General features: G+C 39.6%; 1 protein-coding gene across 3 annotated transcripts; it reads right to left on the bottom strand.

The window, feature by feature from the left end:
* Positions 1–590: 590 nt before the first annotated feature.
* On the bottom strand, positions 591–25,508 carry syt16 (synaptotagmin XVI). Of its 3 annotated transcripts, XM_053502091.1 has the most exons (7): positions 25,469–25,508; positions 14,092–14,268; positions 7,369–7,599; positions 6,372–6,661; positions 4,474–4,929; positions 4,178–4,361; positions 591–4,087 (listed from the first exon to the last, which is right to left on the bottom strand). In XM_053502091.1, exons 1-7 carry the CDS (start codon positions 25,479–25,481, stop codon positions 3,774–3,776), a joined length of 1,665 nt encoding a protein of 554 aa, XP_053358066.1. In that variant the 5' UTR covers positions 25,482–25,508; the 3' UTR covers positions 591–3,773. The 3 variants fall into 3 exon arrangements, with proteins under 3 accessions (XP_053358066.1, XP_053358064.1, XP_053358067.1); XM_053502089.1 differs by having other exon boundaries at positions 591–4,361; XM_053502092.1 differs by lacking the exons at positions 14,092–14,268; positions 25,469–25,508 and adding an exon at positions 11,214–11,587.
* Positions 25,509–25,722: the final 214 nt, after the last annotated feature.

Here is a 25,722-nt window from a genome sequence, read left to right as displayed (position 1 = left end):
ACATATACACACAGACATGGGCACACACACATAAATGCATGGATACACAGACACAACACACACACATACACACACATAAAAGAAACACATGCATGAAAAGCATTACAAGCAAAACACAAAAACACACACATACACATGCAGATACATACTGTACATGCAGATAAGCACAAATGAGAAACACGGAAATAAAAAAAACACACATCAAGTGCACACACACACACACACACACACACACATCCATTTAAACACAAACTCCAATTGCTCATATGTATGTACCCCCCAACACACACAATTGTACAAAATGTTCTTATACATTTTCAAACTAGTTATGAATAGGTCAGAAATGTGTTTGTTTAAAGAAAAACGCAACTGCAAGTTTACTGATAGACAAAAATATATATATTAAGTACAAAACACTGCAACACATACACGCAGACACACACATACAGACCCACACACACACAAAGGTTTGCATGCTTTTGTACAACAGTACAGAGTCGTATATCCCTTCACACACTGCATGCAAGTGTAACACACTGTAATCTATACATTACACCCGGTTCTTCTCCGTTATCACGATTACACACTTCACGTTTATGTGTAGCGCAACACATGCAGACGACATGGGGTGTGTTCCTCTGAAGGTTCCGGTCATGCAGGACAGGTGAGAGAAATCCCTCAGTGCACAATGTTCAGCAGGTAAAACGCATAAACGCTCATGATCGGTACGTTTCATACATAAACATGACGTCAGTTTCCAGTATATATCGGGATGTCCAAAAGTTACAGTTGCAGGAAGATGATTTTTTAAATGTCCTCTATAATGTCATGTCTGTAAGCGTTTTATTCCCCTTGAACTGCAGCAATTTGCAAAAACACTAAGCTAAATTTCACCCCTCATGAAAGAAAAATGTTGTGTAATTTGTAGCCGTTTAGACCTGCATGTAACGCTGCCTATAAACAGGCTCTTCCCTTATTAGAAATTTAGAAAAATGCGCGAATTTTGTACTTGAAATAGGAGAACACTATCGTGCACAATTTTGTCAATATCTGAGAAGAAATTGTACTTTGTGCACCCAAATGAACCAAAATGAAGGTATGAATTACAGTACAGTACAGTACATTTGTGCAAATTAATCAAAACGTGAGAATGAATTATATCCCATGTACATGAATTAACATAAAACATGGGATCTTATCTTATCTTATGGCAACCAAAATGTGAAAATAAATTGTATATATGTTGCACAAATAAATCACACAGCATAGTAACAAACTATATCTTATTTAAAAAAAAATTTAACCAAAATGTGGGAACAAATTTCATGTTGCACAAGTTAGCCAAAATCTGGTTACAAATTGTTTCTCTGTCGAACTAATAAATCATTCCAATTATATTCCAAGTGCATGAATTCAACAAAAACATGGGAACAAATTGTATCCCCCGTGCACAAATTAACTGTAAACATGATGACAATTTGTATCTTGTGCCAACACAATATAATGTTGAATAGTTTGTGTCAAAAAAACAAACACCTGATTCAGAGAAAACCATACAAACTCATATTGATATGTATATGCTTTTCATTTGTTAAATATTAATAGACACCTTCTGACCAATCAGAATTAAGAATTCAATCGCGCTGCAGTTCCTGGACAGCCAATACAAATACAGAATTATTATTTAACTTTTTTGATTTTGAAGTATTAATAATAATATATCCTGTACATTTAAAGATTACATTAGCAACTTCTGAACAATCCACGTGAACAGTCTTGGTAACAAATTAACACGTTGTACAAACGCATCACCACCGCATGTCTGTTGTCATACAGATTTCTTCCCCGCCATCATCCGTCGCTCTCAACCCCCAGAGCGAGTTCATCAGAAGTCAGTAATTAAGCCTCCATTCATGCACTCAGGACACGGCAATCAGCGTTTGAGCGGCAAGAGAGAGAGAGAGAGAGAGAAAGAGAGAGAGAGAGAGCCCTCAAGTCCTAAGTCGAGCTGCGCTGCGACGTCACTTCCTGGAGACGAGATAAGAGGGCGCGTTGTAAAAGCCCAACTCCGAGTAAAGGACAGCTGGAGATGCACAAAAAGCAATTACGGATGCTGCGTTACTGTATGCGCTTCCGTAGGGGATGAACAACTCCTCTTACAGTTGCTCTCAGAGATTATAGAGCGCTGGCGTGTACGTGGAACATGCTGTGTTGAAACATCTGGGAACATCAGGACGGTGTACAGTTGCATATTTCAGCAGAGTTTCCTCTGGGAGATTTCAAGCATGAATCAAGTCTTGCTTTCGTCTGGCTTTTTCTTATCTAACGCTAGAAATCCAACTTGAGTCACAAAGTTAAGCTTAGGTTTGATCATAAATACCCTTAATATGTTTTTTCGAAGCGTCTCTGGTTGGTTTCTGTAATTTGGGCTCTGGATACAGTAGATACAGGAATGTGGTTGCTAGGGGTTGCTAGGTGAGTTACCTCTTCAAGCCCAACCTTGAGCACCCACGCACACACTGTATGGCTTTGTGATGGAGAGTTAGCATACAAGTATCCATCTAAAGATTTATGCACACTTGTCCGGAAATCACAAGTCGAAAGGTATTCAATGATTAGCTGTTTAAATTCAAGTAGTGGCGTCTATTACATAACCGCATATACAACTTAAACAATCAATCATCATTCTCCAAATCTTTCTACGTTCTTTTTTTACAGGCCAAGTGGCTATACTCAAATTTTCAGAGGTTGTGGCTCATTTGCTTACATTCTACCTGAACACATACATCGCCTGGGCAAAAAATATTGCCCCGTATCAAGCAAAGAAGAGATTTGAAATGAATTGACATGAATTGGGTTAGACCTGCCCGTTAAGGCGTTATGCAAACCTTTAAGGACAGTGCTGAACACTTCACAAACCTTCACAAAAAAAAAAAAAAACATGACTGAGGACGACTTAAACATTTGATGAAGTCGCATAAATAATTGACAGTAGAAAATAGAGATGGGTTTAATATTGAAATTGAAGGAAATTAAAGGCATTTAAGCAGACTCGTGCAGACTGTCATGAGAAATAACGGGATTGACGCTAAACAGTTGTGTAACCATAAGAAAACCAATAGTTATTGAAACTCGTTAGAAAAAAGGCTTCAGTTTACTAGAGAACATAAAGACTGGACTTTGGAGTGATGGATCCAGACTGACCCTATTCCAGAGTGATGGGCGTGTCAGGGTAAGAAGGGAAGCACATGAAGCGACGCTCCCATCATGCATAGTGTCCACTGTACAAGCCTCTGGAGACAGTGTTATGATCTGGGGTTGCTTCGTTTGCTCAGGTCTAATCAACGCAATTATCACATTAAAAGAAAAAAAGCATCAAAAACAATGGTGAATCATATACAGTGGAACCTCGGCATACAAATCAAATTAGTTCTGGAGGCGAAAAATCGTACTGACCCAGAAACGCAAAAAACTATGCTTAGCGTTCCACTTTACTTAGCTTTCCACTGATGCAAACCAGTTTTGAACGGCTTCCGGAAGTACACGGAACTTAGTCACCGTCTGGTATGCTGAAAATGCTTTGTATGCCGATGCAAATTTCTTGCAATTTCTTAAGGTAAAAATTCGTAAGGGAGGGAATTTCTATGCCGAGGTGTCACTATATTGTTTAGTTGCATTTGTTCTGCTTCCATGCCCGTGACCCTTATAAGTCCAAGCCCAACCCTGTGGACGAGGTTGGATTCCTGTCGTTAGTTTTTCTCCATCGGTCCAGTCTACGCCTCGAGGAGAGCGTGCCACCTGCACACCTGCTGGTTGCTGCTTTCCTTCATGTCCTGCCAGTGCAGCGCCTCCTCCTCGCCGCTGCTGTTCTGGCCCAGCGACAGCCAGCCGATCATCTCTTTGCGCTTCATGTTGCGTCGGTTGTACACGGCCACCATGAGAGTAACATCGGAGAGCTGGAACAGAGCCACCTGGAAGACGAAGGTCTCCTTGAACACGGGGTTGGGGTGTCCGCGACGCACTGACGTCTTGCACCGGGAGATCTCCTGACCCATGGAGTTGAGCAGGGTCAGCTTCGCGTACGTATCTATAAAAAGCAAAAGAAGAAGAATCATCAACACTGAAACACTGGCAGTTGCTTCTTTCTGTGAGTGTGGCTGTGGGGGGGTGTGTGTACCTGGGGGTCGGTTGATGGCCAGGTTGCGGAAGTGGCTCCCTTTGATGACCTCGACGGAGAGGCGGCCGGTGGTGGGGTTGTATGAAAGGCCGAGGAGCAGCTCAGGAACTCCACCGTGGGAGAGAGACTGAGCGGAGGAGGCACCATCAGGAGGAGCACTTACACACAGCTCGGGATCTAAAGCCTACAGGGTAAGAGAGAGAGGTGTGTGTGTGTGTGTGTGTACAGTAGTTGGTTTCTGCCCACTAGAATAAAAAAAATTCTGTATGAAATTGTATAAAAACACACCCACATACTTTTAGGTTGCTGCGAGGTTCGAGTACGAGTAAGACCTCACGTCTCTCGCGAGTGTCGAGCTTGTTAAGCGTGTAGATGTTTTCTCCCATCATCCTCTCCCGGTTCATCTTTCCCAGAGCGTACAGACGGAACCGCAGTGCCGACGTGTTCATCTCCGACGCCTCGAGTCTCGAAAAGCGGAACGTTTCCCCAAACCGCGGCGTCGATCCCCTCTGCATGGCCGTCTTGTAACGCTGACGCTTCCCCGGGAGCAGCACCACGTGCACCTGCCACGAGTCCATGCCGCTCCGCGCTTTATCAGGGATGTCCTGCGCCATCACCACCGTCACCTGGAGCTTACAGGATTCAGGACGGTAATTGAGGACCACCACGAGGTCACCGCATTTGGAGATTGGCGGGCGGGGCGAGGAGCTGGCGGGCCGCGGCTCTGAGATGATGCTGGCTGTACGTTCGTGCTGATGAGAGAAAAAAACAAGGGGGGACCCTTCAACACAAATACAATCGCAGACAGAGAGAGTATTTCTCAGATCAGAGCAGATGGAAATGCACAAATACAAACACCGAGCTTGCTGCTAATGACACACACACAGTCAGTGTTTCAGTTTTAAACAGATGGAAAGAGAGGAAGTTCCAGTTACACAGAGAGCTCTGACTGGGAGCCACATGCTACAAAACTGCACCAAGGAACACTCGGGTTGTCCAAGATGGCCACCCCTTTTGGTAAAAGAGTTCAGGTGCATGTTTACAAGTTTACAGTAAGTCATGTTTACAAGTTTACAGTAAGTCACTCAACTAAAAGGGGCAGTGATGGCTCGGAGGGTTAAGGCACTGCGTTACTGATCGAAAGGTTGGCGGTTCGAATCACCAGCTCCACCAGGTTGCCGCTGTTGGGCCCTTGAGCAAAGCCCCTAACCCCATCTGCTCCAGGGGCGCTGTATCATGGCTGACTCTGCGCTCTGACCCCAGTTACACTGGGATATGCGAAGAAAGAATTTCATTGTGCTGTAATGTATATTAGACAAATAAAGGCTTAACTTAAAAACCCATGGGAGTAGGAATGGTTTATTCTTGCGTAGGTGGGTAAGCAGTAGTGGGCAGTTTTACTTCTTATGTGGGCCAGTTTTACACTCTCTCTCTCTCTCTCTCTCGCACTCACATACTCACACACACACACACACACATACTCACACACACACACACAACTCAACAGTGTCAAAAGAGCTCAGACAGCATATTTGACACATAATGACTCATGAATATTCACGCCCATTTATCATGATAACTTGATAAACTTGTGAATATTTATTTGCATGAGGCTGTTATACCATATTTCAGTTTGTATATCAGATCATACACTTGAGCAGGCAGACAGAGAGCGAGTGAGAGAGAGAGAGAGATCACAACAGCACTGAAAGAGGACAAGAAATAAAATATTCCAATAATCATTAATAAATAGTAGTAAAGGAGTGTATCGTAAAATAAACACTGGATAATTATTTCATGGGTAAAGTAGACATTAGACAGATAGACAGACAGACAGACAGAAAGCTAGAAAGTAAGAGAGAGTGCTAGACAGACAGGCAGACAGCGAGACAGACAGAGAGACAGACAAAGAGAGCTAGACAGACAGGGAAAATGCTAGAAGGACAGAGAGAGTGATAAGCAGACAGACAGACAGACAGACAGACAGACAGACAGGTAGAGTGCTAGACAGACAGAGATGTCATAGACAAACAGCAAATACTGTGTAACTCTATATACACAGCCAGACAACAAGACGGACAGAAGTGCTACAGACAGATGATACTAGAAGACAGACAGACAGATGGATGCTGCAAACAGACAGACAGACGGACAAATAGATAACTACCCCCCTCCCCCCCATACTCTCCAGTACCTCAGGGCTCCAGGTAGACGAGCTGTCCGTAGCCTCGTCGTATGCCGGATTATCCAGCGCCATGTCCGTCTCTCCGTGTGAAAGGGGAGTCCGGCGTCCTGTGCTCCCCGGACGACTCCTCCGACCCCGGGACGGCGTCTCTGATCCCTGAGAGCCCACGGAGGAGGCGCGTCCTCTAGCGGACGACGTGTCCGCCACACTGAGGTCTCTCTGGAAGAGCGATTCTGTCAGAGGATCCCTCTGCTCAGACAGCGGGTCCTGGAAACCTCTCCCGCTAACTCCGTCTGCGTCTAGACATAAACCACCATGACGTGGTGATGATAAACATGATCCTGTGTATTGGTCTGCAGGTAAACATTTTACTATCATCTGTATGTAGTGTCTAGCTCGCTAACGTACGGTGCAAATGTTTGCTAGCTGTGCTAGTGTGCTAAAATGTTAGCCTGTCATTCACTTCTTGATTTCCTCAAGCACCTGTGACCTTTTCTCAAATGTTAAACATTTCATTTCAAAGGGCACCAATGTATCTAATATCTAATTTGAGTAATGAATTATAGAAATGTTGGAAGAAAAACATCGACTGAGAGACTCGGATGTAATTTAAAAAAATTATTATGTATAATTTTTCTTTTTGTTTATGAACGGATGCTGAACGAAAGAACAAAATGTTCTGTTCCGTGAAGACACCCTGTTACCATGACGACCGAAGTTCTGCGTCACCATGGAAATTAAAACAAGGCCGCCTTGCCAGAAATGTTCAGGAAATAAAGAGCGTCTCGCTGACGTCAGAGATGAACTGCAGAACATGACTGAACCGCATATAACCAGGAACCATAACAAGGAAAAAAAGCAGGTTTCTTCCTCTTTCATTCTTCTAAAGGGCACACAGGCCACACCCACTTTATTCTGACTAAAAGCCACATAGGCCACGCCCACTTCATTCCATTTAACCGAGCATTAACGTATATAAAATAAGTGTGTGCAAATATTCGCGTACATTCGCAGTCCGAGGGTTCGGTGCTGCCCTCCTCCTCCTCCTTCCCCTCCTCCCGCTCAGGAACCAGCCGCTCAAACTTGCGCTGCTGCCCCGGTGCACTCTGGGTAGTGACCTCTGAGATCCCAGAGCGAAAACTCTGAGAACGCGAGACGGAGATCTCGAAGCGCTTCACAATCTCCTCCTCGCTGTCTGAAGAGCTGGTGATCTCGCCATCGTCCCCGTAACTGTTTACTACACACACAAACACAAACACACACACACACACGTACACAAGAACATTTTAAACTCCAGACCTGCAAACAATTTATACTTCTACAATAAGCATTTAACTGTCTTTCTGTCTGTCCATCGGTCTGTTTGTCTATCTATCTATCTAGATATTAGTCTATACACCCACCCACCTTCATATCCATCCATCCATCCATCCATCCACTTACCGCTCTCTCTCTACTCACCATATCAAATTAGAAATAGGTGACATAATCGATTTACTTATGTATCACTATTATTTTGTGCGGCAACTCATGCAATGCCACACAAGTCCAAAATCGATGTATTGGAGTAAAGAAATATATATTTTTCATATATATAAATATTTTACATTTATATATGTTTGCTTTTGAGGTGGTAAAACGTTGCAGTTCCTCTATAATCCTACAGGTGGTGCACTCTATTTACACATCAGCGGGCATCACCCGCTGTGTGACCATCATGTGTGATGCAAGCAAATTATTGCGAAGTTTGTGTAGAAATCATAAAAAAAAAAAAACCATACAATCTGCTTATTTACAAAATCGTGACACTTACAGAATCGCAATATAAGTCGTATCGGCACCTGGGTATTGTGATGATATCGTATCGGCTGGTGACATATCAATCCATCCGTCTACTCACCTCTCTCTCTATATATATATATATATATATATATATATATATATACTGTATATATACCTCTCTTTTTTATCCATCCATCCATCCATCTATCCACCTGCCCATCTGTACATCTATTTATCTACCTATTTATTATCCACTCAACTCTATCTAGATATTACACAGCCACCCACCTCCCCATCCATCTATCGATTCATCCTCTCACCTCTCTCTCTTTCTATCTACCCACATGTCTATCTATCTATACAGCCACCCACCCACAAATCAATACATCCATCCACTCACCTCTCCCTTTCTGTCTCTTTCTATCTACCTACATCTCTCTCTTTTTCTCCATCCATCCATCCATCCATCCATCCATCCATCCACCTATTTATTTGTCCAAATTCAAGGAAATGGTTCTCTTTTTTTTAGCCACAGCGGTCGTCATGGTTACGCCCTTCTTACGCTCAAGTGTTTCCCCCCGTCCTTCTCATTTAACCTTCTTAACACACACAAACATGTTTAGTTGCCACGGCAACTCTGCCTCATACCAAGCTGTTATTGACTGATTGGCGAAAACTGAGATCTTCATTTAACCTGGAGTGGCTTTTAAGAGCATGCAGCACACACCCACAAGGGAGTGTGTTTGTGTGTGTGTGTTTGTTTGTGTGTGTGTGCGCGCGCGCGTGATATCCACAGCACTTCTTGATACTATCTGTGCCCAATCAGTTAATGGCCCGTATGTAATACAGCAATATGAAGGTTTATGAAGTGTTAAAGCAACTTCTAGGAAACAGAGAGAAAGAAAGAGAGAGAGAGAGAGAGAGAGAGAGAGAGAACAAAAGAAAAGGTAAACAAAGAAAGCAAAAGCAAAGTAAATGTAAAAGGGAGAGAAAGGAAAAGAAAAAATAGTATGCATGTGACAACAAAACAGGAGTGAGAGAACATGGACAAAAAGCCTAGAAGGACAGCCAGAGAGAAATGTGAAAAAATGCATGTGACAAAAACGTGATGTGTAAAGATCAGGAGCGAAAGTCAAAGAACTGAGTCACACAGAAGTGCGTGAAAGTGTGTGTGTGTGTGTGTGTGTGTGTTTACTTTTGAAGGGTTGTCTGCTCTTGCTGCATATCAGTTTACTCATTAGCAGAAGAAAAAGAAAAGCAAGCAAACACACACACACACACACACACACACACACACACACACACAGATCTATTTCTGAATCCCAATCAGTTTGCTGATGCCATTACACTATTAATCACTCTAAAATGTTGACAGGTTGTCCTTATTTTATAAAGACCTAAAATATTAAATAGAAAATTAGATTTATGTCACCAGGAAACTTGGTAAGTGATGTTGGTGAATGATTGTGTGTACAGTTCCTACAGACAGATGAGTCTCCTCTTCAATGCAACTTGTTATGTGTCGATTTTCTTGGATCAGATGTTTCACTCGCTGAATGTTCAACGTGAACAACTGCAGTCGGCTCTCATCACCTCGGCGGGGACCATCATTCACACACGCCCGGACTTCCTTAAAACGTCTGCACTGTTCAAATGTTTTACTGCGGCTCAGAGTCTTATCACCGTACTGTACTTAAAGTCTTCTGTAAACGTGAATCACTTTTACACCTTCATTCACCAGAAATGTCATCACAAGTCCCAGTTTGACTTGAACACTCATTATACAATGGAAATATTTATACAGTAAAACCTCAGATTGTGAGTAACGCGGTTTGTAGGTGTTCCGCAAAACACAACAAAAAAATTTAATAAACTTGGAAAACAAGTAAGTCTTGGTTTACGAGCACTGACTATCATGTATCACGCATGCGCTTCTTGTTTTGACGCCGAGCATCACGTGACACACACAGACACACACACACAGACACACACACACAGACACACTCTGCTCTACACAGAAACACTGCTCTGTCATGATTTTTTTCAAAAGTAAAGTGCAGGTTAATTTTTTTTTGTTGTTTTACTTTACAGCGTGCGCTCATGCGAGTGTCATTGGTGATGTTCTTTTCGTTAATGTGTGTGTGAAACTCAAATAAGAGTGGAGGAAGGGCTAATTCCTTCTCTCCTCTTACTTTAGCTTTACACACCCACCCACACACACACACACACAGGGCTGTGCACATAAATGGAAACACTTATCTGTCTGGATTTAAAGTGCAGGGTAACTTGTTTTTATTTTTACTTTATATTTTGTTTTAATTAATTTTATGTATTTATTTTTTGTGAAAACAAATAATTAAAGTTTTTATTATTTTTAATGGGAAAATTTGATTTGGTTTATGAGTGTTTTGCAATACGAGCCAGCTTCCGGAACAAATTATGCTCGTAATACAAGGTTCCACTGTACATCACCTTAAGAACGGAAATTTTACAAGGAATTTGCCTCGGCATATGAAGCTTATTTGGCATACAAGCGAACAAACCAATCCAAACCGAATGCCGGTTAAGTTGACTGGAAAACTTGTTAGCGTCAGTAGAAAGCATTTTGTACAAGATTTAGTAAGGACATGGCACCATGGCTCCCAAGACTTTTAGCAAGAAAAAAAGGGAGCCGCTTTCAGTTTGTTTTTTAAAAATCTGGTGCCAAGTGAATCATAAATTAAGATTTAGTGAGGTTTAAGGTCTATTTATTGCATAGTTTACGTAATTTACGTGTCTTTTCCGAATGTTTGAATTGTTTTAATATTTAAAAATATGCCTAAAGTGTTGGAAATTGGTAATATGGGTAATATTATTGGGTGGCTGGAACGAATTATCAGCATTTACATTATTTCCTATGAGAAAACGTGTTTTACAATACGGAATTTCGCCTTAAGAACTCACCTCCAGAACGGATTGAATTCATATGCAGAGTTACCGCTGTATGTTAAAGTATTAAAGGGAGAGGGTAGACACCAACTCTTGGTCTGTAGATAAAATACTGGTCTAAACTGATGACTGATTTCTCACCAACACTGGGTGGACGTGACGACATGACGCTTCTCCTGCTCTCCACATCCTCCATTTCCTCATTAATGGGAGTCAGGCGATCTGGTAACGGCTCTACCAGACCTCTGGATGCCAGCTGGGCATGCAGGATCCGACGCTTCTCCTCAGGACTCATGGATGAGACGTCCTCCCGAGATTCGTTCACCTCTGTGACCTCAGACTCGGGGATAGAGGGTGGGGGTTTGGGGCCAAGGTTAAGAAATGAATCTTTTATGGTGTCTGAAATCTGGGAGAACCAAATGGAGAACGGTGATGGAGTGGAATCGGCCATTGTGATGAATGCAGAGGCGTCTAACATCCACTGATTAAAGACTGATCCTCAAGCCTGGAACCTTGTCCAGATAATGTCCAGAAGGAATATTTTTTTTCAATGATACACCACTTCAAAAGTCTTTGGCAAAATCTCCCAAAATATTGGAGAACCCTTATTTCAAAGATCTTCAGAAAGATCTAATATCATGCCACATTCCAAAACTGACAATGTCAAGGACCACCACCAATACCAGTACAAAGTTTCATGGAAACAAGATGATGTAGACAACAAAATGCTTCAGAAAGATCTACTGCATACCCTCACACCTTCCAAATGTTTCTTTAACAAAAGAAAATACACTATTCTCTCATGTTCCCAACAAAGTTGGTAGCGTAGACATGATGGATGGATGCTGCAATCCCAGAAAAACCTTAATTCCAAAGATGTTTGAAAATATCGATTCCATATACAGTACCTTCTCCTTTGTCCAAAGGTGTTAATTAAAAGTAATGTTATTGTAATCTCTCAACCACACCAATCCAAAGATCTTCTGAAAGTTCTTCCTCATACATTCTAGTCGTGTCTAAATAAGAAAAAAACTATAACCAGTAAACCTCCAGACCAGGATGAAGGTTCAGGAAAAGTTTATGACAAGGCAAATGCCACTGCTGTACCCTTGTAATCCCAAGATCAAGGCAAACCCTCAGATATTCTGAAAGATCTACAGCATAGCGTTTACTTTGCCACCTTCCAGAAGTGTCTATGAAAAAACAGTTACCAGTAGCACCACCAGACCAGTGTGAAGGTTCCTGGATGGTTGATGGAAAAAACAAATAGCGTTGGTATATCTTTGTTATCCCAGCAAGCAGTAGATTCCCTGATCCAAAGATCCTCAGAATAATCTACTGCACACCTGATGGTAATCCATCGCCCAAATGCAGCCTTTCAAAACAGTTGTTCATTAAAACTACAGACGTGTTCAACCCCAACCAAACCAAACCAGAGGTTTCTTGAGACCAGGGATGTACTCGACAAGTTGTTTCCTTGTATTTTGTAGGTAAAACGTCAGGTGTGGTCAAGGATCTCGCTAAGCTAACGCACACACACTGACTAAGCAACGGGTGTTTGCGAAGGGAGGCGCTCAAACTGGAAATACCGCAGAACATATTAAACTAAAGTTTAATTAGTGTGTGTGTATGTTAGTGTGTGCGAGGCGCACTACGTAACCGTTGACAAGGTTTCGGGTTTCCGCAATGCGGATTGTGTGTATGAGAGCGAGATAACATTCAGGGTAGAACTGAGGGACGTTTTAGTCATTAGAGCTCAGAGCAGGAAATAATAATGGATGCCAAGACCGAGGCGCAAAAGAGCTGATTTAAACGATAAATGTTACAGACATGCTTACGGAGTCAAGTGCTGGCCATTTGTGTTCATTTGATGATACACAGAGTAAATAGTAGTACAGATTATGTTACCTAATAAAGATTAAATAAACCAAGCATGCATGATCCAAAATATCACCTATTAAAACCGTCAAAGTTTTAGGAGGAAATCCCAACTACCTTCTTCCCTATGGACCTTTTGGAGGCACATGATTACATGGCGTCTCTATCAGTGGCGGCTGGTCAATAAGGGGCGCTGGGGGGGAGGGGGTTTGGGGGGGCGTTGGCGGCAGTTGTCGAAAATTTTGTAATTTCTTTGCTAAAATACCCCTTCGCAATGCGATCGGACAAAGAAAGAAAAACAGTTAAAGAGTTTGGACCAGATCGACCTGATCTTCTAATTAAGCAGCAGTCACGTGATCGCGGCTGAGCATACACTTGGCGCTTTTCTAGCTATTTACAGGCGATTATTAAAAGTTTAATTTAAATTTTGTTTGCGCCCGCCCCCTCCAAAAATGTTTTTGCACCAGCTGTCACTGGTCTCTATAGTCACTACAGAGGACTTATGTGGGTAAGTCAAAAATAATCCACACTCCAGTCACTGTTGTGCAGGTGTGAACGTCCTACATCAGTTCATTTGCGAGCAAAAATGGACGCCCCACTTGTGATTTGCACGAAAGAAGAGCAGCGTGCCCTCGTGACTCGTTGATTTTTTAGGGGTCTGAGTGTACCTGGTGCCATTATTTACAGACGATCTTCAAACTAAATTTGGAGTGATACTCTAAGGAAGGTGAAAGATCCTTACAGAATTAATTACGAGTGACGAGACACGGATTCATCACTACGAGTCTGAGAGTAAACGACAGAGTCTGGAACGGAAACATCCTCAATCGCCGATCATCAACCATCAGCTGGAGAATTCATCAATCATCAGTACAGTTTTCTGGGATTCTTGAGGGCCAAAAGTATTGGAACATTATGGGGGGAAAAAAGATTCAACAATCGCCAGCGCTCGTTACAGTGAGACGGTCATTGAAGAGCTGAAGACTGAACTTCGGATTAAACGCAGAGGACCGCTATCCGAGGGCGTCGTGAACTCGCTTGGCGATGCGCGTCCGCACACTTCTGCCCACACAGTTGACGCTCTGCAGGAACTGTCGGTGCTTTGTGTACGGACAGAGTACCGTATGCGTTGCGTACTCACCCAGGCCCTGGTGGATCCCGGAGCGCTCCTTCCGTCTGCGATGGCCGCGGAGCTCGAAGCACGGCAGCCCCCCTACACGGGCGAAACACAGCTTCTTGTTGATGAAGAGGAAGAGGATGGTAAGCAACACGACGAAGACACCCACCGCGGACAAGAAGCCCACAGCCTCGGGCGTTACTGCAGCCGACAAAAAGAAAAAGACATACTGGGGGTTTATCAGTTCAAATATGAAAAGACATTTATAGGATCTGTAACTTCATACTGTATGAACAACACATTTTGTCGACTTTTTAACACCAATAATGCTGAAGTTGTTTAGAAAATGCATACTGTAATTAAAAGCTGTGTGTGTGTGTGTGTGTGTGTGTGTGTGTGTGTACAACACTAAATGCATTGCAGGTTCAAATGCCCTTATCCAAACACCCACAAAAGTGATTTTAAACCACCATCCTTGCTCAACACTTGACATGCGGCTCTTTACACGGTCACACTCTGTGTGTGTGTGTGTGTGTGTGTGTGTCTGATCTCACAGGCTTATCTTCTCACACAGGAACTGGTATTTGTGCTTGTGGGTCGTTGTGTGCACCGATCGATGTGTGTATGTGTGTGTGTTACATCTCAGCTGCGCGCTGATTTACAGCACGCGTAGGTGTGTGTTAGCGTGAGGAGGAGGAGATAATAAGGTCGAGCCAAAGACTAACATCCCACACACACCTCATTTCTCGCCTCAGGCTTCTGTTTTTCAGCAAAGGAGAAAAATCACACGTTTGTTTTTTCCCCAGCAAGTCACGTCGAGGCACACACACACACACACACACACACACATACCTCCGTACGCCACTGAAGTCTGTCTGCTCGGAGGAAAATACACACTGTAGTTATTAACCATATGCTGTTCATTTTTATTTTCAATTCGAGATGCTCATTAGAAAGCAGGCTGTCCTGAGGAGCTGTACATCCAGATGTTCCTTCTGTCCTTATAAGAACCTCTGTAGTCCAACTAGGGAGCGTGGGGACCATCGTATTTATTCCCATGTTTACGATAGTGGTAGGACCTCTGGTCTACACTCACACACACGCTCATTCATGCCAATTATTCTAATCTGCATGTCTTTGGACTGTGGGAGGAAACCGGAGCACCAGGAGGAAACCCAACAAGCACAAGGAGAACATGCACATACACACAGACCCCGAGGTGGGACTCGAACCCGGACCCTGTGGGTGTGGGGACGACGACAGTGCTAACCACTACACCACATTAAGATATTAGAATGAGTGTAATAATAAAAAACGTCCTGTGAATGGAAATGGTATGGGTTTAAATCCCGCACTAAGACCGTGATGCAGTCGCATCATCCTGCCATCCTGTTTTATTTTGTTCTTTCAATCCTGTCTTTCTTCCAACGACTCAGCACAACAATTAGCAAAGTTATCCTCTAACACACACACACACACACACACACCCCCACACACACACCTCCGCAAAACAGTAAGTACAAAGTAGCCGGTTTCCTTGGAAACAGCCACGATATTTTTGTAAGAGCTGATATAACCATATTAAACATGGGCTCACATGCACGCACACACACACACACACACACACACATACACACGCAACACACCTAGTATTTATAAAAGATCCCTTGTGTTGCCATGGCAGTGTAGTTCCTAAGAGACTAGATGTTAGTCTTTATAACTCTTACTGCTCCCTATTGGTTAGTGGGTGAAGAAAGCCAACAAAATAAATAAATAATTAAGATTAAATAAAATAAGGCAGTGAATTAATGTCGCTTTATAATAATCAGTGTCGCTTCCCATAATTAAATGTATTAAATGTATAAAATCGGTCTCTGGATGCTGCGGTTTGACTGTATAACAGGAGTGTATTACAAACACAACAAAGGGATTAAAGGGGTCATAAAATATTCCCACCACTTCTTATCACAGGTTTCATTATTATTAAACATTTACAATCGTTATGTTACCAAAGCACAGAAACCATCCCCTGAACAACACCGTGTTTCTTCACTGTACATCCTGTGTGTGATTTATAATTCACACAGGAACGTGTGAGTACAGTTCGCAGGGAAGAGGGTGTACAAATTAATGAAGCAGCTCCATCTACTGTTCTGTCTGTAACTCGGCACTTTCGGCACGTGACCTAATGATAGTAGTAGATACTTATAATAAAAATATTAATAACACTGACATACATAAAAATAAAAAAACAAATATATATATATGGATTTATAGTAGAAGACATCAAACTAAATCGTGTTTTACTTTCAGATTTCATTCTTTTGGCAAAAAAATTGTGTTAAAACTAAAACCTTTAAGTGTGTTTAGTAAAAACGGCACCAGGATCAGTACTGAGAAAGGAGACAGCAAATATTCATAAGTTTAAAAAATAGATCTGGTATCAGAGGTAAGACAGATTTTTGATTTTTTAAATGTATTTTTTATTTTTTTTAAAGCAATTTCGTGCTACACAATTAATCGCAGTATAAATCTGTATAAAATGATGCAATTTATTACAAATAAAATACAAAAAGTCAGACTTTATATCAGTAATCATTTATGTATATGATTTTTATTTTATTTTATTTTTTATATAATTTTAAGTTGATAAAATTTTTTTGGCAAACATCCTCTTAATGATGAGATTATTTTTCCCAATTACTTGCTGTTAGACCGCAGAACTACAGTATCGTCTAGTCTGAGTCTTAGACAGCCTGCGCTCTTAGTATAGAATTTGTTATAGATTTAAAAAAATAATAATAAATTAACCTTTTTTATTTAAATATTGAATTAGTACAAAAATGTGTCTGATTTTTTTAAACACCAGTATTTCACACTAAATTAAAAGTTGAAGGAAAATATTAAAATGCCATGAAAGAAGAACAGCACATGATATAAGCGACCACTGTTCAGACAAAACAATTAAAATAAAGCTTCCGGGCTTTGCATGCAAAATAGATAAAGGTGCAACAGTCAGTCCTCAGAAGAACAGTGTGTGTGCGTGTGTGTGTGTGTGTGTGGTTCTGCAGGATGATCAGTAAAACTAAAGGATCCTCGAACCATCATCACACCAAATACTGATTTGGTTTCATTAATTACTGTTTATTACTTTACTTTTGATTCTGTAAAGCTGCTTTGTGAGAATGACCCTCGGTTAAAGTACTATACAAATAAAATTTTACTGAGTTGAACTGAAGTTTACTGGGCTTTAAAATTTATTATTATTTTTTTTTATTTCCTTTTTTTTGGAAGGCATCCTTGCTCTGCAGCATTTTTTTCACTTCTGTACAGTAAAGTACTGTATATTGGAACACAAAATGGTACATTTACTAATTAAATATTGGAGTTTAAATCGCAATTGCAATGTGTCTAAATAATCACATTGTGGCCCGAGTGTTTCCATATTAAGAAATACTTTTTTTTTTTAAAAGAAATGCTTTGTACAATATGCGATCTGTATTTACCACATATTAATATTACCATAATATAATAATAAATGTACTTCACAATACAACTCACCGCAAAAAAAAAAAAAAGATTTATGTATCAACATATTTAACATAAAGGCAGAATTTGCACTCGAGTTAAATATAAAAGTTGAACCCAATAGTGCAATAATTTAAATTTCTCTTTAGCATTTAACTTCACCTGTAATTACAAATGTTCTTCTGGTCTGTGGCGTCTCTGTCTTGTTGTTCACCTGTTTTTTTTAATGTATAATTTCCTTCTTGATTATATTGTACTGAAGTCTACGCAAAAACAGTTAAAGCTTTATTCTATTATTACTATTATTGTCAGAATATTTGCAATGTAAATGAATTTTGCCTGAAAGCTTGTTTGTGTACGTCAACATTAGTATTTTTTCTTTATGTTTTTTTTACTTTTTCCTGTATTTATTAATTGCTCCAGTAAAAAATAAAAATAATAAGGCTTAATAAGTTCTTTCTTTCTTTCTTTCTTTATTTATTATTTGTATTAATATCAGCTAATATACATATTGCTATGCTAATATTTACTAATAAGGTCTCAGTATCAATATTTGAAATTAAAAGGATACTAATCACTAGAGAAAGTCATTCTTTTTGTGGCAATTCACATAGAGCCACACCGACTCCATAATCTACACACAGTGGAACCGAGCATAATATAATCCGGAAGCATCCTTGTATATCAAAGCACTCGTATATCAATGTGAATTCCCCCCATAAGAAATAATGAAAACTCAGATGATTCACAACCCACAAATACTCCTATAAAAATAATTTATACAAAATATACACAAAATAAAACAAATTAACTTGCACTTTACTTTTGAAAAAGAATCCTGACAGAACGGTGTTTCCGTTAGTGTGTGTGTGTTTGTGTGTAAAGCTGTAGTAAGAGGAGAGGAGAAGGGAGTATACTGTATACTGTATATACACACATACAGCGGGTACGGAAAGTATTCAGACCCCCTTAAAATTTTCGCTCTTTGTTATATTGCAGCCATTTGCTAAAATCATTTAAGTTAATTTTTTTCTAGTTTATATACACACAGTACCCCATATTGACAGAAAAACACAGAATTGTTGACATTTTTGCAGATTTATTAAAAAAGAAAAAGTAAAATATCACATGGGCCAAAGTATTCAGACCCTTTGTTCAGTATTTAGTAGAAGCACCTTTTTATCTAATACAGCCAGGAGACTTTTTGGGAAAGATGCAACAAGTTTTTCACACCTGGACTTGGGTATCTTCTGTCATTCCTCCTTGCAGATCCTCTCCAGTTCTGTCAGGTTGGATAGTAAACGCTGGTGGACAGCCATTTTTAGGTCTCTCCAGAGATGCTCAAATGGGTTTAAGTCAGGGCTCTGGCTGGCCATTTAAGAACAGTTACAGAGTTGTCGTGAAGCCACTCCTTCGTTATTTTAGCTGTAGGCTTAGGGTCATTGTCTTGTTGAAACCTTTGGCCCAGTCTGAGGTCCTGAGCACTCTGGAGAAAGTTTTTTGTCCAGGATATCCCTATACTTGGCGCATTCATCTTTCCCTCGATTGCAACCAGTCTTCCTGTCCCTGCAGCTGAAAAACAACCCCACAACATGATGCTGCCACCACCATGCTTTACTGTTGGGACTGTATTGGACAGGTGATGAGCCGTGCCTGGTTTTCTCCACATATACCTCCTTGGAATTAAGGCCAAAAAGTTCCATCTTGGTCTCATCAGACCTTATTTCTCACCATATTGGAGACCTTCAGGTGTGTTTTAATGTGTCTTGCACGGAGGAAAGGCTTCCGTCGGGCCACTCTGCCATAAAGCCCTGACTGGTGGAGGACTGTAGTGATGGTTGACTTTCTTCAACTTTCTCCCATCTCCCGACTGCATCTCTGGTCTTTGGGTTCTTCTTACCTCTTCTTTAAGGCTCTTTCTACCCTAATAGCTCAATTTGGCCGGACGGCCAGCTCCAGGAAGGGTTTCTTGTCGTCCAAACGTCTTCCATTTAAAGGATTATGGAGGCCACTGTGCTCTTAGGAACCTTAAGTGCAGCAGAACTTTTTTTTTAACCTTGGCCAAATCTGTGCCTTGCCACAATTCTGTCTCTGAGCTCTTTAAGCAGTTCCTTTGATCTCATGATTCTCATTTTCTCTGAGATGCATTGTGAGCTGTAAGGTCTTATATAGACAGGTGTGTGCCTTTCCTAATCACGTCCAATCAGTATAATCAAACGCAGCTGGACTCAAATGAAGGTGTAGAACCATCTCAAGGATGATCAGAAGAAATGGACAATATATATGAATATATGAGTGTCGCAGCAAAGGGTCTGAATACTTAGGACCATGGGATATTTCAGTTTTTAATACTTTCCGCCATAATATCATATGGACTAATTCTCATCCTTACTAATCAAGTTTAATCCATTATACTCAAGGTTAAACATAAAAGGCCGAAATGGGACTAAACAAACCTGAGCTAAACCGTTTAAAGCAGGGTTCATTTAAACTTACTGAGCCTTGCTTCTAAATCTTTTAATAACGGTGTTATTGTATTACCGATGTAAAGATGTATTACTGAATTTCTTTGCATATGTTAATAAAATCCAAACAATCGTAACATTACCAAGCACTTTTTCCAAACATTCAATGGTGCCCAAAAACTTATAAGAGGTTTGACTTATTTTCGAGCAAAAATGGCGACTGAAATTAATTAACTTCCACTCGTTATTACGGTACTGTAATGCTTAAATTATAAAACATCCTATTTATATCAAGCAAAACATTACGGGTTGTATAAGTCACGTTTTATAATTGTAACACACTCATCCTCTGGGGAATTCAAGCATACAACGTTACTAATTATAGGCTTACGTGTAGCGCTGGAAGTTACAGGATCGGGCTGAGTGCTACAGCATGCTTCTTCTCTTCTGTCCATCACCTGTTGAGCTAAAACGAATCCTAGCAACGAGTCAGATCTACCGTTTTGTCCTGCTTTGATGATGATGATGTCCCTGGATGTCTATTTCTTCTTCATCAGCTGTTATTAAAACTATCTCTCTCTCTCTTTCGCTCTCTCTTTTTCTGGCTCTCACCAAACTCGCATCCTGTTTGAACGCTGCACCCTTCCTCATTCTTCAGCCTCGGCTCAGAAACCCAAACACTCCGGTGAAGACAGCTACATCCGATACCCCGTCCCCCATCACTCCCTCCTCAATGTTTTACGATGCACCAGTTCTCCAGACTGGACTCTATCTGATGCAAATCACGACAAACACAGTTCACCTCAAGAGATAGTCAAATCTCCTTTTGAACAAAGACAAAAAAAATCTTGCTGCATCTTGGGAAAACCAGACCTACAGTACGTCAATGTCACTCACTGCGCCAAATGTAATATGTACTGTAAGACGTCCAGGATTAAATTGTTTCTGAGTAAACCGCACATTAGGCCGCGGTTGCACTTTCCGTTTCTTAATTTCATCAGTCAGGCCGTTACTCCTTGGAAAGGCTCAACAGCAGATCCATCAACCTGAAGCCATCACCATATCCACCCCCATTAATTCAACGTCTGCTTGATTTTAATTTCCTTTGAACCGTATCATCTCATCTCGTCTCGTCTCATCTCAACCTACATGCTGAGACCGGATAACGACTTGCTCTGAGTCCGTCTACTAACGCCAAGTGCCATTAAAACTCTACAACAAAGATGCAAGCCACTTTGAGTTTTATTTTTGCACTTTTGCACTTATTCAGAACGACCCTCAGTACTGACCACACATCATCATCATCATCATCATCATCATGGAAAATAAGGCACAATATGAAAAAAACAAATCAAATAGAAATCTACTGGAAAATCAAGCCCTTTCTGTAGAATAGCACGCTCACTTTTTCCTGAGCTGTTAAGAATTCGCATTTCCTCTGCATGGAGTTTACTGAGGGACTCAGTCATCACATGCGTGGGCTTTTTCTATTAAAAACTCAACAACAATAGGGGTCTGTTATTGTTCTAATTAAGGCCCGTTCCTCAGACAGGAAGACGGAGAGAACAGAGCTGACGTGATCAAAGGGACGCGATATGATATGTGATGCAAAAATGTCTTGTTTAATTCATTAAGACAAGTTTTTCTTAGAAGTTCAAATAAAAAAAGTAAAAAATAGAAGAAACATTTCCCCCCTCTTTTGCTCTACAAAGTATCATTAAGATGATCAGAACCGCACCCCCGCACCCTGACATTAATAACCACTATGAACTAGACTTTAAATTCGAGACTTTTTTTGTGTTTCAATTGAACCTATTTAGTTACACGAGTCATTCATCCGAATGCGCAGCCTCACACAATGGCATAATCATATAACATAAATGATTAACCGCCGAAAGATTCAATTTACACTCTGATCCGATTTTACATAAGAGCAGCCGTACGGATTTGTTCATTTAAATCTCCATTTGACTGATACGATTTACTGACTTATGACCTATAAATAAGTGTTTATCTACAAAAAATCTGTTTAATTTTTTTTTTTTGTTGTTGTTTTTGCTGTAATTTTATGTTTTGCAGCTGACTCAATGATTGATTTTTTATTTATTACAGCGGTCCATTATATTTTTTTGCTGACAAAAACATTTATTTAAAAAAAATAGGGTCAAACCTGTGGAGAGTGAAAAATTTATACAAAAAGTCTTTAAATAAATACTTTAAAATTTTAATTGAAAGAATTAAATTATTTGTAATTATTAAATTAATTGTTGAAATTGACACAAATATTTAAAAGTAATTTATTTACCTGCTATTTAAATGTTTTATTTAATGATTCATTTAATGATTCATTTCACGAATAAGGAATAAATTATATTAATAATTATATTATAAATACATTTTATTATATATTTAATTACATAATTTAATTTATCATTAAATAAAAATAATGACAAAAATTAAATAAAAAACAAAACAAACATTAAAATGCATAAAGAAAATGAATAAATAAATAAACTTAAACAATTAACAAAATAATTAAACATATTTTTCTATTTATATTATATATATTATATATACAGAACATTATAATATATATTATATTTGTATTGTTTATTATTATAATTATAAACTAAGAAATAAATAAGTAAATAAAAAAACATGAACAAAAACAATAATTCATAAACTAATCATGGAATAAAGAGTTAAATGAAAAATAAACAAATTAAATAAACACGTTTGTAAACACAAAGCTTGAGAAAAATAAATCATAAAATACATAATTAAATAAAAAATCTTAAAAAATAGTTAACATCATGAAATAGATAATTAATTAATTAATTAAATAAATCATTAAATAAACATTGAACAAATCCTTAAATAAACAATTAAACATATTGAGAAATAAATAAATAAAAAGATGAATAAAAAGTTAACAAATTAAATAAATAAATATTGAAACATATTGTAAAACAAACAAATAAAAATGTAATTAGTAAAGAAAAACATAATTGAATAAAAAACTAAAGAAATAATTATATAACCACTTAAAACATATCATTTTATAAATAAACAAATGAATGAATAAATAAATAAATAAAAACTATTTAAAAAAATTAAGCCTAAAAACAATAAAAAATAACTTATGACTACTTTTTTAACTTAAAAATATTTTTTAACATAAACAAATAATTTAAATTAAACATTTAAACATCAATTAAATTAGATGTCCATTTTAGCATTTAACTATTTAATAAAAAATATATACTTACATATTTTATTTAATGAATTAATTCTACTTTATTAATGATTTATTTAATGACCTATTTATTAAATAATTAATTTAATTATTTGCTTAATCCTTGTATAGATGCTGCGTTTGACACAACTGTTCCTTCAAGCCCTTTCTTCATAAGCAGCATTATGAATATTGTTGCACTTCTGTTACACGTCAGGTTTCTTCCAGTTAGGTCTGAGCAGACTATTAAACATTTATACCACTTCCATCTGCAGGAGAAACGTTATAGACGGCGCGGGGAACATGCTGAGGCGAGTCTGACATTGTAACAGAGGCCATTACGACTCCATTAGACCTCGGCTCACATCTCATGGCAGCTAATAACTATTAACGGGTCTTCATCCATCCGTCTTAATGTTCAGACATACTGTACTGTATGCAGTAAGGAGATGGTGAATGATTTACTGTAATACACAAGGAACACACACCTTACTGGAATAAAGAGTTATATCGTGACAAATATGGAATAAATGCAGTAGTTACTTGCAGATGAAACAGGTTTGATTCCTGCACCGGATCCTGAAAACAGACTACAATCACATGATGTTTAGTCAACTAGTGCTGAAAGTATCCTTCTAACTTCATGTAGTTATCTCTTGAACAAGGCGATGAAAGTATTATTATTATTATTATGATTCGAAACGCTCTTCATCGGAGCAACTCAGGAGGCATGTTCAGTCGAAACAGACAAAGCAACAAGGAATTCTGACATACAGGAGCAGATACTGTAAGATCAGACTTTATTATTAAATGGCCGAGATGGAGATCTGCAGAGGAAAAGCAGCCAACTATAGATCGAGTTAAAGAATTACTGTGTAATCAAAAGTCTTTGAGTAAACTGGAAGAAGTGCAGAGCTAGGAGCAAACGGGCTGACAGATGGTGTCCATAAAAAAGAATAACGGCTACACACTCCACTCCAGCGTCCAGTTTATTAGCCGATCACACTGAATGGGTTAGTGCTTAAGCGCTCGATCGCTAAATGTGACACATTCGTTTCTCCAGCTTCATCACTGAACAGAAAAGTTTTCCACTACTACAACTCCTACTACTAATAACAATGATAATGGTTCTGCTGGTTCTCCTAGCACATTCGCAGCTTCATTGAACACCACGCTAACAGCACTACTAGCTACTTTTGGCTTAGCAGCGCTCCACAGGGACATGCTAGTTTGTTGTTCTCGTTTACCGCTTTTAATGTCAGCGATGTGATGACCGTATTACTGATGATGTAAAATGGATTTACCGAGATCATTCGCAAAATTACAAGAAGCTCAAATGCAGTGTTAACAAAACGATAACAAAAACAACCAACCTGTAACCATTTTGACAGGATGGACTTTCGGCAGATCCATGCTGGTTATCTTGTGTTTTGTTGTTTTTGCTGTCTTAGAATATCATTATATTCACATACCAGGACATCAAATGTATTAATATAGTATTTTGGGTATTTAGGTCCGTCCACATGCCATCCAGCGATGATGCTCCGCACCCTGGAGAGATATCCGTCGTTTCTGTGGCAGTTACTTAAGGGGTCAGATTGCCAGCTTGGCGCCTGATTGTCTTTCACACACTATGAGAAATTTGGGGACACCACTTATCTACAGTAGCCTAAGCTTTGGACTGTGGAAGGAAACTGTGGAAGGAGTACCCTGAGGAAACCCACCAAGCATGGGGAGAACACATTCCAACGTGGGAATCGAACACGGACCCCGGAGGTGCAAGGCGAAAGCGCTAACCACTACGCCACCGTGTATTAATACGGATTTATCACTAAGTTTGTCACCTAAAGACCTCCCGGCCGACCAGAAACTAGTATTTTTATACAGTAATATTGATATCAATATAATTTCAGATTATTGATCAGGTTACTTGGTAAAAAAATAAAGAAATAAAAAAAAAAAAGAAGACAAGAGAAAGTAATAAGTGGCACAAGATGACAGAGAGAGAGAAAGAGAGAGAGAGAGAGACATGCACACATGAACGCGCACGCATGATGCGCACACGTGAACGCGCACCGTCCCAGTCCATTGCACTCTGTATAATTAAACACACATTCAATCAACAGGAATGACAAATAAATTTCAGTAGCTTTAAAATAAACAGGTGACTTACTGTCTGCAGCCATTGTTCAGATCCAGTATATATATATATAATATTCACTTAGATCTTCTCAGCAGTTTCATAAGGAGGTGTTTTTTCTTAATATGCATAAGAAGAATGATGTAGTGTGTGTGTGTGTGTGTATAAGAGAAAGTGAGTGAGAGAGAGAGTGAGAGAGAGAGAGAGAACCCCAGCCTGAGCTCGTGCCTCTCCCGCACTCCGGGTTTTATCATTGCAGCAGATGCGCTGGGATTTTTCTCTCTCTC

Source organism: Clarias gariepinus, chromosome 8, assembly GCF_024256425.1.
Source record: "Clarias gariepinus isolate MV-2021 ecotype Netherlands chromosome 8, CGAR_prim_01v2, whole genome shotgun sequence".
In the NCBI taxonomy this organism is placed as follows: Eukaryota; Metazoa; Chordata; class Actinopteri; order Siluriformes; family Clariidae; genus Clarias; species Clarias gariepinus.
The sequence above is the reverse complement of the archived record's forward strand: the minus strand, read 5'-3'. Positions and strand labels throughout refer to the sequence as shown.

Bases quoted from the DNA above. Each gene is read 5' to 3' on its own strand.
- syt16 (XM_053502092.1), bottom strand. From the start codon at position 11,550: ATGTTAGACGCCTCTGCATTCATCACAATGGCCGATTCCACTCCATCA. The intron at 7,600-11,213 runs GTGAGAAATCAG...TTGTGTGTGTAG, and splicing joins GTCACGTCCACCCAGTGTTG to TAAACAGTTACGGGGACGAT. The intron at 4,088-4,177 runs GTACACACACCC...TGCTTTTTATAG, and splicing joins GGCCATCAACCGACCCCCAG to ATACGTACGCGAAGCTGACC.